General features: G+C 37.8%; 3 protein-coding genes across 4 annotated transcripts; all 3 read right to left on the bottom strand.

Moving 5' to 3' along the window:
* Positions 1-434: 434 nt before the first annotated feature.
* Positions 435-8447, bottom strand: LOC137108141 (protein-tyrosine sulfotransferase 1-like). The gene is made up of 6 exons (XM_067492479.1): positions 8207-8447; positions 4758-5486; positions 4364-4522; positions 3927-4180; positions 1518-1719; positions 435-997 (listed from the first exon to the last, which is right to left on the bottom strand). The coding sequence occupies exons 2-6, from the start codon at positions 5163-5165 to the stop codon at positions 962-964; spliced, it is 1059 nt and encodes a 352-aa protein (XP_067348580.1). The 5' UTR covers positions 5166-5486; positions 8207-8447; the 3' UTR covers positions 435-961.
* Positions 8448-9142: 695 nt separating this feature from the next.
* On the bottom strand, positions 9143-13623 carry crcp (calcitonin gene-related peptide-receptor component protein). The gene is made up of 6 exons (XM_067492480.1): positions 13508-13623; positions 12323-12359; positions 12115-12213; positions 11903-11997; positions 11714-11771; positions 9143-10918 (listed from the first exon to the last, which is right to left on the bottom strand). Exons 1-6 carry the CDS (start codon positions 13513-13515, stop codon positions 10772-10774), a joined length of 444 nt encoding a protein of 147 aa, XP_067348581.1. The 5' UTR covers positions 13516-13623; the 3' UTR covers positions 9143-10771.
* A 304-nt stretch (positions 13624-13927) lies between these two features.
* On the bottom strand, positions 13928-17581 carry LOC137107835 (serine protease FAM111A-like). 2 transcript variants are annotated; one of them, XM_067491888.1, is made up of 5 exons: positions 17424-17581; positions 17172-17322; positions 16633-16742; positions 16420-16479; positions 13928-16190 (listed from the first exon to the last, which is right to left on the bottom strand). In XM_067491888.1, exons 3-5 carry the CDS (start codon positions 16684-16686, stop codon positions 14328-14330), a joined length of 1977 nt encoding a protein of 658 aa, XP_067347989.1. In that variant the 5' UTR covers positions 16687-16742; positions 17172-17322; positions 17424-17581; the 3' UTR covers positions 13928-14327. The 2 variants fall into 2 exon arrangements, with proteins under 2 accessions (XP_067347989.1, XP_067347990.1); XM_067491889.1 differs by having other exon boundaries at positions 17142-17581.
* Positions 17582-17719: the final 138 nt, after the last annotated feature.

The following is a 17719-nucleotide window of genomic DNA, read 5'->3' as shown; positions in this document are numbered from 1 at the left end:
AGAAAATCAATTTGCAGCCAATGTTTGCTTGTTATATGAACATTGTTTACTAAGCAGCATCGAGACAGTAGAAAACATAGAATCTGTAAAGAAACTGTAAAATGGTAAATAAGTATTTGGCCTTTCCCCCCCCCCTTCCTAAAAAGTAGTAAATAAACCATTACCATCACTCCCTTTAAACGACCCTCCCATCAACTAAATTCCTCTAACTCATCAACAGACAACGCGATCAGCACTGCAGAAAGTGTTTGTGTGTTCTCTTGAATAGGAAGACTGAAGACTAACTACCTACGTAGGAACCCTCCAAGTTTGTCTTTACCGTTTGGTTTTCCCTTTTCCCCATTAGAGGGTGCTGCGGCTCAGCTGATGCTCAAACGTACATCAAATTGAGTGAGTAAACTAAATTACAGGTAATACACGAACTACATATCAGATGCAATTTAGAGTCTTTATTCATGTTCAACAATATACAACAACAACACTGAACAAATCCTCAATTCATAATAAACGACTCTCTGCATTGCCAACACCAAAATAATTTATTAAGAAAATAAACATACATTTTCAAAAATATACAGTCAATATGCAAGGACAAAGTTCATCAACAGACACATTCACATTTGTGGTGAAGTCATAAAAACTGACAGATGTAATACTTCAAGGTATGAGGTGAGAGAATGTGTCAAAATGCAGTGTATCCGTGGAGGTTGAAGAGTGAGAAGCAGCAACTTCCCTGAGCTGGTTGTCCACATAAAACATTTGTTAATCCCATAAACCCAAATCACTTGAATCCCTCCACCCATGTATATACATGAACACCACACTCAAGTCAAACATTTCAAAAATACATATGGAACACTTCAAAAATGTTCCTTTGAGGTGTAATTACCACAAAAGTGGGAGTCTGTATTTAAGGGGCTTCCATATAAAGGAGCAGCAAAGCTAACGTTATTTCCTCAGTTCAACTGGGGTGTTGAGATTCTGTTGATTTCACACTCTGAGGAAAGAAAAGAGACAATGTTTACCGGGGACTGTCATCAAGCCAACATTAGGCAACACTGACAAATGTTAAAGTGTAAATAATGGCTATTTTACTGGATTTTGTTTTATTTCCTTTTCAATTAGAAGTTTTTGATCCTACACAGTAAGACTTTAAAAGGGAAAGCTCTGTAAAAATGAAGCTATTTGCATATATTCATATCACTGCAGTTAAGTTAGAAATAATATGTCTGTGATTTGTAGCGAGGTCTTCGCACAAAGCCACTGTAGCCACAGCAGTTTGTTTACTCAATATTTTTTCTTTTTTAAGCTGCTAATACTTCTTTTACTGTAAAATTTGAGGATTTCATGATGAACATGGATTCCTGAGAATTTGTTTTTGACAAAGTGATGGGTAATTTAAAAAATGCAATTATAAATACAAATATAGGGTTTAGTGTTACAAAATAATTTATTATTCGGTGAAAAGTTTAAAACAAAAGTACAATTTTTGTCCTCGCATTAGTTTTGAAATTCACCTGTGAGTAGTTGAACGGAGAGACATTAGGCTCTGGTCTTGTGTAGTCAGGTGGACTGGCACGAGGGTTGTAGCCCAGACGAGCAAGCATGGGGGCGATTTCAGCCATGTCCTTCATCACATCAGGGGGAATGTTCCCCACCCACTTGGAGAGGGCATCTGTGTTCACCGGCTTCATCACCTGGTCTGTCGAACGCTCAACCCTGTGTCACACACAAGCTCAAATTGTATTTTCTGTGTAACAATAATGCTAATGTTTTAGAAGGAAGAGATGAAAAATTCTTGTCACTTCCCACTAAAGGGTGACAAGGCTATGGATGCCAAAGTTAGAACAAATCAGACAATCAATATTTAATCATTAATAAAAGAAAATGTTTTTAAAGCTCAATAGTTCAAATTTTAACAGTTCTACTAATAATTAGAGTATGTGTGCAAGTACGTGTAACAATATTATTGTTTTTTTAACTCGGATTTGATTTATCCATCATCCACACTTAATCCATAAATAAATGAATACACTCATGATTTACGAGCCAACGACACATTTTGTAATAATTCACATTTCTGAGAAGGCTATTCAGTGTATGTGTGCCAAGTAATGTGCCAATCGTTGCATAACTAATAATAAATAAGGGTGCTAATTCTTTTAGAATGTGGCCTAATTCCTTCAAAAAGATGCTGGGTTTGGGCTTTGCAGTATGAAGCTGCCAGATTTTCACCAAATCCCCTGAGATTTTGCCCTGCTAAGAGATCAACTGCAGTCACAAACAAGTAAGTGGAGCAACACAGAAAAAATATCTACTGAAAGAAGTGTCTGACCTTTACTTGACCCTGGAAGGTTTCACTGCTGCACATAATGACTCTGGCTGAACTCAGGAATCAGCAATTACATTGTGTTTTTGTTTCACAACGTACCTTAAGCTTTAAAAACTTATATTTCCACCTCTAAAAGAGCCATACATACCATTATCATCTAACAGTCTCCCCTCTTTCGTCTTTTAGTTGTGACTAGTATCTAGAGTATCCGGCAAAACAAACATTCACGTCTGCCATCTAAGGGGTTCATCAAAGCTTAAACAGACATCGCCAACAGCACACCACCCTTTAAAAAAATGTTTGTGACATCTAAGGAACTTTATTATAATTTTCAAAGATTCATACTTAACCATTGTGGGTATATTGTCGTGCAGTTGAGTTTCAGTTTACTCTGCAGAGGTTTTAAGATATCTGCCTCTGAAACTTCCGCCACCCACAGTAGAAGTGTTGGTGGCCTGGTAGACAGACTTTAACATACATTTGAAAAAGGTTAAAGCCAACTTGCCTTTCTAAATAATAGGTTTTAAAAGATAGTTATCTGAAAACCTCACCATGCAAAACTGAAACCATCTACTTGGCTAGATACCACTAAGGGTTGTGGGAAATGAAACACCAAATATGCACAAAAAAGTCAAGTAGCTGTGTGTTAATCTTTATGTGATGACCATGAACTTACAGAATAAGCTGAAAGGCCAAAAACAAGCAAACATTGCCCTATATAATTCCTTCTTTGCATCCTGTAACACAGAAATCCTTTGTACCTGTCCCAGTTTGTTTGTTTTGCCTGGCTCTTTCCTTGACAAGTTGTAAAGGGAGTTAACTTGAAAGCAATGTTCGACTTTGCTTTAATAGTTGGCGTATTGTTTACAGTCTGTGGTTTTAACAGGCACATTCAGTGTCAGAATTGTAGTTGTGCATACGTGACTTAAATTGTTGTGCATGTATGACTCAGATTGATTTGTTCCTGCTGAATACATCTTACAGTTTTTGATTCCCTTTGCTACAGCTCAGGGGAACAAAAAATAAATAAAATAAAAAAAATTAAATTTGCGATAAACAGACTGTAACTTTGAAAGCTGCCTTTAGAGGGACAGCTGATTCTCAGTCTCAGTTGACCTTTAGGGTGTGTAATGGCAAAAACAGGGAGCTTCCATTTTGACCCCAGTTACTTACATTTTAACATATTCTGACTGAAATTTGAAGAAGCGTGCTAATCAAAGAGAAACAGTACGTTAGAAGTTATGCCACGTACATATTAGGATATCAGTATTGTGTTAAGACAACCTTCAAAACCCCTGAACTATTCCTTCAAGAACAAAGAATTAGGGTTTATGGCCTGGTGGCTGCTTAAGGCAACAAGCATGGACACGTTTTTGATGAAGTTAACAGTTGTCTCTCTCTTTTGAGGGTGTGTCCTTCTTTTTGTGAAACACTGTAGTGAACCAAGAGCAATGACAATGGCTTTTTTCCATGTTGCCATGGAATAAACTTCAGATGACTCATCACAGTTCTTCATTTTTGTGGGAACTAGTAACCGTTGAGCACAGGGTTCTCTAGGACATTTTTAGTGTAAGCACGCTTGTCAAACACTTACTTAGAGAGAGACACACCACCAGCCTTTCCAATGAGCTCTTCATGATGCAGCACTGATGGGTCCCAATGCAGGTCTAGGAATTGAAGTAACTTTCTCATTTCCTCCTCTGGGTGGAGGACAAGTTGCTCGTAATAGACAGGCATACATCTGCTCTTCCCAGCAGTCTGGCACTGGCTAAACATGGTATCCACTGCATTGCTCCACTTAGTCAGACAATCCCTGTAACTGTTCAGGTCAAAGCCAGAGATGGTCACCTATGAATGGAGACACAGAGTAAGATAAACAAAGAGAGTATACGCAGCAATGGAAAATTCATTTGGTTACAATGTGACACTGGTACAGACTGCTCAAGGGGCTGATTGTAAAGATAAGCTTGTGATGAAAAGTGTCTGCTGCCACCATGATAAAAAACAACCACACAAAAAGGAACTGCATACCTTGCGTGATATCATAGAATGGACGGCTGCTCGTCCATCTCGTACCATTAGCACAAACTTAGCTTTAGGAAAGATGTGTGCCAGATATGAGAGAGACTTCAGGGCAAATGGGTCCTTGTTGCAAAGGCGAGGTGCAGGCTCCCCGTGGCCAACTATCACCTGAAGCACATTTGTAAAACAAATGAACAAACAAAAACAAAACAAAAACCTATAAACTAATTTAAATCTAATCTAAATCTTTTTTTGCTCAACTGACTTGGCTTGTTAACTTGTTTTTACACTAAGTGTTTTGTACAAATTAAATGTAAAACTGTGTTAGTTTGTTATCTGTAATAAAGCGTTTCATATTCAGGAGGCAGCTATTTAACCAAAAAAAAAAAACAGACTAGCTCACCTCTAACAGAAACGCCCGCACAGCTGAATCCAACACCTGATCAGTGACTCCTGCCTCATCCAAACGAATTCTCTCCTTAACTGAGCGGCTCCAAGTAGCCCGCATGGCCAAAAGACGGGGAATCACTCGGGTCTCTTCCCCGCAACGCACAGAATTGTGGGCATCCAGCATGACACGCATCAACGTGGTCCCACTCCTGGGAAAGCCTCCGATAAAGATTAGTGGTGTATCTTCGGGGAAGTTATCAGTGAGGGACAAGCTCTGATTGGTTAAGCCCAGGTTGAGCTCCATCCACCGGTACCGATGGCTTTTTGGAGGGCATTCTGTGCCGTTCATTCCCAAGTAGAGTAACGTGGCAGAGCACAGGAGGACGCAACCCAGCAAAAGGCTTGATCTGCTGGTTCTCATGTTTGCTCGGAGGGTTTATAGCAGACAAAATAACATTCAGGGGGACATGAGGAAGCTTACAGCTGAAATCTGATGTGAATATATTTACTTGTCACTCCAGGAAATGTCAGTTAGGCAGATAGGCAAATTAGGACAAGAGCAACAAAAACAGCTCAAATGACACTGAGGAGGTAATTCCTGACAGTGGCTGGGAGAGAGCAGCCTGGGGTGTTGGCTGTAGAGACTCCTCACTGCCTTGTATTTTTCAGTCCTGGTGAGCAGGATCCAGGCCTGCTGTGCTCCACAGCCTGCCATATCTCTTATCCATTGTTCCTATAGCACCTAAACATGAGAAGAACACACAATGCAACTCAGTAAGAACCGCCCCAGAATCAGTTTATGTAAGAATGTCCTACTGCAGTATGAGATGGATTTATCCCCAAGCATGATTTCCACAACTTGCTTACTAACAAAAAACATAAATCATCATATTCTAAAATATTCACACTGAATGAGTAATGGCAAACATTAACCACTGCATGAGTGGAGCTATCAGTAAGCAGGGCGTAATGGTGGCTGCTGCATTTTTTTTGCCAAGAACACTTGCACACTTTCAAAGGAGCTGAAATGCATCCAGTTTTCTGTTCTCAAAGCATCTATTTTGCATTTCTCCACTGGGAAGCAACGGACTGTTAAACCATATCTAAGTTCAGTGCGGCGTGCAACGCAGACACTCTCTCAGGCAGTGTATCTGAAGCCAATAATTACAGCTTTCTTGTGTTTTTACTATTCTCACTGACAGTTTCTGTCACACTGAAGTGCAAAGCAATTTGTTTAAGATTAGATTACTATTGACTAAACAAGATATCCTGCAACTTCCCCCTTTCTCTTCTGCATTGTCCACACAAGCAGTTTCATCATTGTACGACCAATGTCTAATTCCGCTTTTTAGCACACTACAAGGTAAAATCCACAACTGTGCAAAAGTAAACTAAATAATCGGAACACTGACTTCAAGAACTAACAAGTTCCCACTTTTTCTAGGAAGAAATTTCACTTTTGTAGTTTAATTGTGTTTTATTTATTAATATAAAACTAAAAAATATGCCTCAAGCAGCAGCTTTGCTTCTTGAAATGTACATTTAAAATATATAAGAAGTATTTCAGTTTTGTTTTTATTCAAACTGGATGCTGAGAAAACTTCACATCTGTATGCCACATGGGAACACTCTCCCTATGCTAAAGCCTGCCAGTAAAATTCCATCCAAGGATCAAAGCAAAAAGGAAAAACGGCTGGAATTGAGGACATGTGAGCTTGGTGGGATACTTAAGAGTGTTGCCTTAAGCCATGCTTCCGGTCCAGTTGTATCCACAAGCTTTACATGTAATTCTAATAGATTTCCATCCAGAGATTAAGCCACTTGGAATTTGGAGAGAATTAGGCCAGTGGTTTAAGAGGAGTCTCAACAGATTTGAAGAGCATATTCATCAAAATAGTAACAAAACATATTCTATAACTTAATTGATGTATCTAATAATTATATTTATTTGTCCATTCATTTATTAATCACTAATTTACTCATATATATATATATATAATTCCAATGAAGCAGCAAATATTTAATACTAAGTAACTTAACAAAACTGCTTTAGAATGAGTATAAAGCTTAAATTGTGAGATAATTAATTATAAAACAAACAGAAGACAAACAATGATCAACTTCTTTTGGTAATTGATCGAATTTTCAAACAAATGTAAAAAATTTGCTGGTGCCAGTTTCTTTCTCATATTTGGCATTTTGCTGCAAATAAAAACAAAAACTTAGTGATTGAGATGGTCATAGGCTGTGTATCTTTCCATTAACTAATTGATTGGTCTACCTCCATTTTTTCTGGTATTAGTTGTTACTGCAGTTAGTTTGAGCTTCATAGCCCCCGTCAGGTTTTGGGATACCTGGTGGTGTTGCTGGGACCTTAACCAACTTAGGTGAACTGTTTAATTGTCTTAACCACCCTATTGGCTAGACACTGCTAGAAAATGTTTTACACAAAGAAGCTTATAAAATTGGACAGATATTCTGTTAAATCTGGGGACTGAACTTGAAAAGACCACTGTGTTCCCTGATCAGGGACAAACAAGACTATGATAAGAAGAAAAAATGACCTGTAATCACAATCAGATTATAGGCCATTAATGAGACAGGGAAGAAACAAACTGACATATGTCTTTGTCAGAAATCCCAACAACTTTATTGCAACTCAATTAAGTTATTTGTTGCTCATTTGCATGAGGTCCTCATGCTCTTATTGTGCTGCAGTATGGTGAAATTCATTTAAAAAAAAAATGCTGCCTTCTGTTACTGTGTTGAGCAAAGTTTGTGGTGACCAAAGTGCATCATGGGAACATTTTTTGAAGACAGACACCTAAGCTTTCCATGTTTCCAAACATAGAGGGCACTGACTTCCTGTTAAAGAATGGAAAGCCTGACAAAGAGAGCAACTTTAACATTTGCACCCAATTCTGGCTGATGCATTACTGTCAAAAGCCATCCTGCTGTTGCAACCATTTTCACGAATGCTCTCATTTAAAATGCTTCTTTTCCTGATACTTTCATTTTTGTATGGCCAGTTCTTGTTCTCTTTCCACGCTGTAATGAGTGGGGAAATGCGGAAAAGGTACGTGCTGAGTTAAGGCTGTTTTGAGATAAACAATTGCTGTTGTAACAAGGTACCATTTGGGTGGCAATATGAACAAGTTTATATGAGATTATCACGAGGCTGCAAAAGCCGAGGCCCTGCAGCCGCGAACATCTGGCCTGGTTTGATAGTGCTTGTTTTCAAAAATGCAGCCGACGCAGCCACCAGGTGACTGACCTGAATTCAGCCAAAACACACGGTGACAGACCAGCGGCCACCGACAGCTCCACATACTCAGCAGACGGCCTGCCAGTGCGTTACGGAAGCACATTTGATTGGGAAAAATACTAATTTAGCTGCCTGTACATGGGTAAACACGCGTAGTAAAATGCATACACGTAGAAAAAAAAATGGTGTTCACTCACCAGCGATCCGAGGAAAAACACATGAACCTGAAACGAAGAGCCTCACAGACGCGTCAGTGTTTTCTCTCATGTGGACACTCCACGGGTGAAGATAACAGCGGTGATGTCTGCGCTGTTTTTTATGTTAAAAAACAAAACAAAAACGTTATTACACAACATTTCGCTGCTGGCTCCAAACGTAACTTTGTCCCCGTGTGAAGTCGACCTGTTTCTACCGTTCAGGGGAAAAAAAAAAAAAATCAGTGTGCACGAGCGCAGCCAGACAGCGAGGGCTGCTTGCTGATTGGTCGATGGACGTTCTGAATTCTAAAACACATCTGCTTGGACAATTGCTATTGGTGGAGGAGTTAAAGGACAATTCCACCACAGTGACGGACCAACTTTTTGTATCTGCTCCCTGGAGGCTAAAATCACTTTAGTTCATCGATTTGTATGCTCTCGGCGAAGGCCCGCAGGGGGGATTTAATCACAGTGTGTGTGGTTTGGAGGAGGTTAAAACAGCGCCATTTCATTTACTTGGCTTTTTCATTAGCAAAACACCTTGGGGTAGTATGACATGGATCTTCATGATAGATTGCGGCCTGTGTGGAGGAGCGAATGTGAGCCTGCAGCCTAACTGAGAAATCACAAAGAAAACCAAAGTTCATGATTAAGAAACCCAAACATAAAGATGAGCAGTGGAATAGCAGTGCAGTGGTGGAATGTACATTTCCTAGAGTACGACTGTACTTAATGGAGGGATACTTATGTAAAGTCAATGCAAAAAATTCGCAAGAAGTGAGTGAATATCTTATGACATGATCATATAATCATATTTAAAGCACTTGCAACTAGCTCCATCTTTACCATCCGCAACATTAATGAAATATCTTTAATGCATATTTAAAATCAAGCCATATAAAAAAAGATTATTTTGCACAAAGACTACTCATACCATATGAATTAATATTTCTTTTATGTAATCGATTTTGAAATTAAATGTTTTCAAACAAGTTTGACTGTTAGCACGGCACAAGAGGACTCTCAACTCTGATCTGGGTCTAAAAAAAATACACATTTCAGTAAATTATCGCTGCTCTGTGCCATAGCAACAATATTGATGACTGAATTTAGATATGAATACGCTACATAAAATGTTTCTATTTCACAGTACCTGGTTTTATATACAGTAGTACCTATGAATACATTTGCAACATTACTTACTCATGGGATTTCAGAGATGTGTCTGTATTGTACAGCTGATTCATTAAATAGGTCATTTTTGTGTGTGTGATGGTGACTGATTTTATTTCTTTTTGGATTTTATCTTGAGGGAATTTTTTTGTAATGTGGCAAGTGATAATGTACAAGCCCATAAATTCAACATGGCAATAAAGTATTGAATCTTGAATCCTTTACAAACTCATCTGATCTGCCTTCTTTCTGGTTTTTAATGACTTTCACTTAGGCTCAGTATCCTGCCCTGGCAAGTTAGTAAGTAAGAGCAGGAAACTGATAAAACATCAACAGGAAGCCCGAAATATTAAGGTTCATGACTCTAACTAGCACATCCTTCCTTTGCATCCTCATATCATCCCAGCACATAAAACTCAAGCTGATCTAGGATCTTAAGTTGAAGAATTTGTTTATGAACTACTTTACAGTTTACATCTCATGTTGCTTTCAAGTGCTGCTGCATTCACTGAGCCATATGAAGGCACAGAGATAAGACTTAAGGTGTGTTCTGTAGCTTCCAGGTGCTTCCACTATCATCTGACTATGAAACCAGTTTCAAAAAAAAAGTTTTAAATTTAGAACCATTTCTTCCGAGCCTTTCAGATCATGCCACATGAAACCACAAGCCACTATTTTATATATTTTTGCACATCAACATTTCTGAAGAATCAACATCTGTTTTTGCAAAGGGCATGTTATGGTGGTAACTTCCCTGCTTGATGACAATCTTGTTCAAAGTGAGAAAAAACTGCTAACACTTCTCAACTGCCAAATCTGCATGCCTCAAAACAACAGCAATTCTTTAAATGAATAAGGGACAACAATTACCTCGTTTTCCACCGTCTGTTTTTTCTAGTTACATAGCCACAATACTGACCAACACAAGTTTAATTGCATGATTGACCCACTGCCTTAAAAATCATTCAGCAGAGAAATCCCTTATTTATATGCACCATGGTAGAAATGCAACTAACATTGAGTCAGAAACCAAAAATACACCAGGTTAATAGCAGACTGTCTCTGCATAAACATTGTCTGATGAAAAATACATATTAGATGAGTCAGATGCAAAACAAGTCAAAATGTGACTCAGTCCAAAAACTGTACTTATCAGAAATGTAACTCATAATTTCCTTCCTCTTCTTGCAGTCATGAAAGGATTCACTCGAATGTGAATGAGGTATTTCAAAGGTAATGAGGTCCTTTTATACATATCCAGGCAATCATTGTGCACTCTTTTTCTTAGCACGTTGCTCAGATCTGACGGAGATGCAAAATGGCACAAGAAACACCCCCAGTCCTGTTCGGTCCTTTACTCCACTTTAACACCTGTGGCCAATTTCTGGCCTATTATGACTGTTCAGCACCTTCATCCATCTCTGCATCTGCTGGAGCTGCATTTTCCTGCTCCGGGTCACCAGGCAGGACATCTGCAACTGTCTGGATGAGCTCCTCAATCTGCTCTTCTGATAACCGCTCCTCACTCTCTTCTACCATCTGAACACAAACAGAAAATAAAGGCCATATTTCTCAGTGTTTGTTGGTTGTAGCAGTGAACCAACAATTATCACTTGGCATCCTGTCCTCCTGTTTTGTTTTTACACTCATTGCTCTCAGATTCACTGTGTCAGTTGCAGAGATCTCTAAAAACTCACTGTACTCTACCTGCTCAGTAAATGGCAGAATATAGTAGAAATTTTAACATTAATTTGTAACATAGACAAAGTGACAACTGGCTGATGAAATACATGTGAAATAATTGAAAAGCATTACAATGGCTATTAAATGGACCTACTTTATACTTTTATAAATGTATTTGAGCATTGTTTTGCTGTGGGTTTCTTCATGATTATGGAAATATTTTGTTTGTGGTTTGTTTTGCACATGAATTAGCAGTAGAAATGTTTGGTTTTGTAATGGATGGTGTGAAATTAAAACTGCTGCAAGAGGAAACTAAAAACCACAAATTATTGAATCATGAAACATTTCAAGCATTTGATGAGGAAGAAAATACTTTTTCTTGATACATGCTTTCTTGATAAATACTTTTATTAGGTGCAAACTGCTGCAGGGCCATTTCAGTTTACATGTGAACCTCTATTGATACTTCCAGAACCCCAAAAGGTATTTGGCTTCAGTTCATGTCATGCTCAGATGCACCTCAATGAAACAGATTTTGATGGTTTAAATCTGTTAATGACTCACAGTGATGTAATTTAAACAGGAAATAAAGAGCGTTAATATATACTTGGTTATAATAGTAATTAATGATAATTAAGTAAAAACACTCACTAGCTGAATTTCCACTGCTGTCTGTGGCCGGTGGTTCAATAGCTGCAGTTTCTCTGCCCTGATGGGAAGAAAAATTTTTTAGTGTTTACGTGCTACATAGATCTGTCCATCCATACAGTATTTTAAAATGCTGTATATATGCATTTTTGGAAAATATGCTACATGAAAATATAAAATGTATGAACTGACTTTGTGAGCTTGTGAGGCATCATGGTGGTGAGAAACTCTTTGACAATCTCTGGATTCTGTCTGCTGGAGGGCGTGTGGGAGAGGTACTTTAGTGTCTGTGTAGAAATGCAGAGGAAATTGGGCACAATTTCACAAAAGTACAAATGTGACAAAACAAGCACAAGTTAGAGCAGGGTACGGTCAGTGACAGGAGTGACAGAATGCTTTCCAACCTCATACATAATGGTATTTAGGTTCTGCTGCCCAGCACTGTGCTTATTCTTCCCGCTGTCCTTTCTCTGTTCCTTCAGGTCTGTCAGGAGTTTAAACACCTGAGAATCAAAAAGAGAAACAAATCAATCATAGACAACAACAAATTATTTTCATTTTTTGACTGGAGATTTAAAAAATGTCAAACAGTGAGAGATTGCATTACTTTACCTCATAGTTACAAAGCATGGCAGCATTAGCATTTTTCCTGAAAATAAATAAAAACCTGTTTTAGAAAAAAGAAGTTCATCCTTTACTAAATAAGCTAATCCTAAAACTTTCTCACTTCTAGAACTTTTAACTACATTTCATAGGCTTCATTTAGTGAATTGAGAAGGCTCAAGTGGTGAGATGTGGGCACATGACAACACCTGAGTCTCCAAAAGTCCCTAAATGGTGCAAGTGAGATTCTACTAAAAGCTTTAAGATAATTAGACCCAACCTTTAGGCTTGGAGTATTTGGATAAGGTAAATATTAGTGGTTAGGAATACATAAAGTAACAGGACACTGCGAATAAAACAAAGAAGTTCATATCCACCAAATAACATGTATGTCCTGGTTTGAGTCACATCAAAATGTGATTTGTAGGTTATATGAAGTACACGTATGAAAAAAGTGTTGTACTGAATGCATTATTGAAACACTGGATCATTATTGAAACGCTCATGCTGATCTGATCAAGAGATGTTGATTTGCACAAATATGTGAATGTATTCATCAGTCTACAGTTAGACAAACTGTCTTCAAATAAAGATTTTTTTAATACTGAAACTAATCTCTATAGATGTAGGCACTAAACTACTCCCAAAGGCAATGGTTCATGATGTCCATGACAAGACACACCTGAGGCTGGCCTCTGAGCACACTACCCCAACAGTGCTAAAATGTTTTGCAGAAACTAAGGTAAATTGTTGAAGAGAACCCACAACATTACGTATGCTACAAAGTTTGCTACACTTATGTGTGTATGCTACACAGAACACTATGGGTTCTCTTCTCAGGTGATATGTTTAAAACAAAAGTGTGGTCACATCAAATGTGACTACACATTTAATTAAAACAATTAATAAAACTTCGTGGAATAATTTACCATCAAAAACGCTTTCACAATTTTTATTTTTTATATTATAGTTTTTTTATATTTATAGTTTTATTTTTCACTTTGAGCTGCCCCACGGAGGCTTCAATATCTTTCCTATCAAATCAAGAACGGACGAGAAACTTTCAGAAAGTCGAAGCTGTATTAGCTTTAACCACCTTTTAACTACTGTAGGTTATAATAAAAAACGCGCAGCTGCTAATTAATAGAGCTATACTAAACTATTGAGTAAAAAATAAAATACAAATATTCTTACACTTCCATTTCGTCAGGTTCTCAGCTTTGGTCCGCGTGTAAAGGTGTCCGTGTAAAAAACGTAGACAGGATAAATCGTTCCGCCAGCTTGAGGTTGCCTCTAACTTTGCGAGTCCATCTGCTAAACGTGCTCATAACGTTTATATTTTATTTTTATTTGTCCTGCCTTCTCATCGATTCACTTTGTGATTTTAAAGATACTCGGATGTTCTAAATGTTATGGAGACCAAACTGAAGAGTAAAGCATCAAAGTGCAAAAATATCACCACCCTTTGTTCAGTTTAACTCACTGCAGAAAAGCACAAACCAGTGGGCCTTTATTCACCTGTTTACTAAAAGAATGATGGGGCTAGTCCATCAAAAGCTAGAATCTAGACGTTTATTGAATTATAAACCTGTTATACAAAAAACCAAATGGTGATCCCCTAAAGTGAAAGTTAGAAAAATGCAATCCTTTTCTCAGAAAAATGTTGCAGTTGCAAATGTTTGGTTATTCACATTTATTTATTTTTTTGTTTGCAATGGAACAACACAAAAAACAGAAAGGAAAGGTAAAATCTGATACAATTCCATAACAGAACCCCAAAATTGCACTGGACAAAATTATTGGCAGCCTTTTGTTAGCACCCCCTTTGGAAAAAAATAACTGAAAAACAATAACCTCTCGTAAACATGAATGAGTTTCTTACACCTCTCTTTTGCAAACATACAGTATTAAGAATGAGATACAAATATGCCTAAAATTCTTATATTTAAAAAAGTTCCTTAAAATAATGTACACACATGTTGTGGTCCCCTGCAGTTCGCTGTTGTAACCGCTCTCACACACAATCAATATCCATTGGGACAGGTTCTTCTTTTTGACAGAAGAACTCAAAGAAACTTTTCAAACTCTCATCTCTTTCCATCACTGAATTATTGACCGCATTTTTAAATGCTACGATGTTTCTGCTCTCGACCAGTTTCTTAATATTATCCATCATGTCTTTATGGTATTCATAAGAGCAAGCAAGGTATGCCTTCAACACATCAAACCTTTCTTTTTCTACCATCTGAACAATGACGTGTTCCATGATAAAAGACAAAGGATATCCATACTCAATTATATTATGTACTTTACCAAGTTCACTGGGGAAGGTATATCCCCCTGAATGCATTGCAACAACTCTGCAGTTCTTATCAAAGACGGGAGAACCTGATGAGCCAGAATAAAAACAAGACTCATAAGTTAGAACCCGTCTGTGTTCTGACTCATCTTCAAAGAAACGTTTAGAAATAAACTGAAAGTGATTATTATCGCAATGTTTACCCAAAACCTGGCTGCGATCATCAGATGGAATAATCAAACATGAATCTATTTTTTTCACACCACCTTCAGGGTGCCCGATGATGTAAATCCCACCGCTCTGGGGAAGGAATCCAAATTGCGTTAAGAGAGAACCAGACAATTTCTCCTGAGCTTTGAGCCTCAACAACGCCCAGTCAAACATGTGTCCTGACACATCTTGACAGTATTCAAAACCAGCAACCTCTTCCACTAGCATTTCTGCTCCTGACACTTGTAGACTTTCATACGAGAAATGGACGGTGACCTTCTCATCAAGCTGACCCCTATTCTCATTGTAAATGTCTTTAAGAACATGGGCATTTGTGAGGATAAACATGTCAAACAGGAGGAAGCCACTTCCCGTTGGTGTACCATTTATTCTCACCTGGCAAACATAATTACTAAGATTCATCAGTTCCTTCATGAATTTCACATCCGTGCATGTCTGGGCACTCTTGCCATACTCCACACGCAAGAGATTCTGAATACAAGAAAGCTGGGAAATCCCTGTTTTTTTCTTTTCCATCAAATGTTTAAACTGTGAAGACAAGTGATGCTGCATTTTTTTTGAATGAGGTATTTCACATATTTCATCAGGTGCAGTGTTATTTAGCTTTTCTTTCTTCATTGGTGCATTGCCATTCACTGCATCAGTTGGGGACTGCTGTGGATCTTGGTTTTCCACAGAATCAGATCCCTGAGATTCATTTTGCATCACATAAGTGTCATCCAGACTGCCAGGAAGACTTTCAGGTGGACTAGACTTATTAAGCAGTATGATCTTGTATGTTTTACCATCAAGATCATCAACAAGGTTTGACATTTCCGTGTTTACTTCAGTGCTGGTGTGAGAGAGAACACAGTTCTTCTTGAAAATGGTGTTCTGAAAACGACCATCTCTTCTTAGAGCTTGCTTGACTTTTTCTCCTTTGTATGCATAAACAATAACTTCCTGGACAACTGTATATAGAGATGGGTTTTTTAGGATTTTCACTACATTCTTACCTCCTTTTGTCAGTACATGAAACTTCACAAGTTTACCAGATGGCCCTTTTCTATGGGAATGAACAGAGCCACTACCGTGCTGCTTCTGCTTCTTTACAGCTTTAACATCCTTGATGGTCAGACGTTCCTTTTTAATTAAGCTGCATGGACAGTGGGAAGCAATAGCTTTTCCCCCCATCACAATGACCAGCTCTTTGTCTTGTCTTTGTCTTGTCTTTTCTGCAATTTCTCTAAACTGTGAGCTTCTTTTTAGTGCATCTTCAACAGTTCCTGCTTTATTGCAAGTAACAAAAGTCGGGATCTTGCCATAGCTCCACTCAAAGGAATGTGTTATATGTGATTCCTCCTTTTCCTACAAATGGAAAACACATGGCAAATCAACCCACTGAAACATTTTCATTCTGCTAAGTGATATTAGTCTTTGGTCTTTTCAAATAAGCTCAAAAACATGGGTCAAGTGATTTTTGTCTTCTAAAGGAAAAACAAAAATTACATTTACAGAGGAAAGATAATAACAATAATAATGTTTTTAATTATAAAATATTTTTTATTTGCCAATGTAGATAGAATATATGACAAACCTTTGAGACATGTTGTAAATAAGCTTTACCAGTTTCCTCATCCTGGAGGACAGGTTTTCTCTTGAGAAAAGACAAAAATGTTATTAATAACAGTGGATTAAAAGTTATATTATTACCCCCCCCCCCCAATTGTGTCCACATTAATTTGAAATCTTTTCAATTAAGTTGACATGTCTGGAGTTTGTGTTTTATTACACTGGAGAAAATCCTCACCTCTGCTGCATTCTCCTCTGGTTCATCATTTTTGGTCCCCAGCTTTTGTTCCATTATTAATATCCAGCTGAAGTTAAACAATGCTTAAAGCATATGATACACTATTTCACCTAGAGAAAGAAAAAAAAAGACAATAAGTAGTATTAACTTCTGACGTTTGAACAAACAAGAATTATAATTTGGAAATTTATTTCAGTAAGATTTGAAAGCAACACATATTTAGTAACGGTAGTACGTTTTGTTTGTAATTATGGCTAGGTTTTTTTTAAATACTGTTAATAAACTTTTACTTTTAACGCCTTCGCTGGATTTAGACTAACACTTGGTATCTTTCCTCAATCGACATGCTACATATGATAACGCGCCGACTGTGGGATTTCAAACGTAACATTACAGCTAGTAAATATTTTTTAAATTTCCTTTCACGAAACTCACGATGGACTACGGTGGACTTCGCAGTGAAATCACTAGCGTTAAATGATACAAACAGTTATATTTGTACAACTTACCATAAAATAAAAATAGCACAAACTGCTTACCACGGCTCTTTTCTCTTCGCGCCTTTTCATCTGAAAGTCTTCTTCTCCTTTGATATTTGCTGCAGTTTAGACCCGTCGGAGCGTGCTGCCCTCCACTGGTAGTCAAAGTTAGATGGCCGCTAAGTTTTTCTTAATATTGTTGAATACAGTCCTGTGGTGTGGTGGATTGTGATATTAAATAAATTGTTTACTGAAACAAACTATGCCTAGGTCTGATAATCTACTCAATAAGACCTTGTTGGCATATTATACCTTCTGCAACTACTCCTTCTTCTGTCGTCGTCGTCCTTCTTGTTCTTCTGTTATGATGGCGGATGGCATCCAACGTAAAGGTGAAATACCGCCACCTACTATGCTGGAGCGTGAACTAGAGTAAATATTCCAATAGTAATTACAAAATTAAACTATTTGTATTTATGAATCCTGTTTTAATCTAAAACTTTACCAACATATTATAATACCCTGACTGATTAAGTATATGCTTAAAATTACGTTCAACTATCCCCTTTCGATTCTCCCTCTTCGATTTCTTCTTCTCTTCTTACGTA

Source organism: Channa argus, chromosome 22, assembly GCF_033026475.1.
Source record: "Channa argus isolate prfri chromosome 22, Channa argus male v1.0, whole genome shotgun sequence".
Taxonomy (NCBI): domain Eukaryota; kingdom Metazoa; phylum Chordata; class Actinopteri; order Anabantiformes; family Channidae; genus Channa; species Channa argus.
This window is presented reverse-complemented; position numbering and strand designations above follow the sequence as displayed.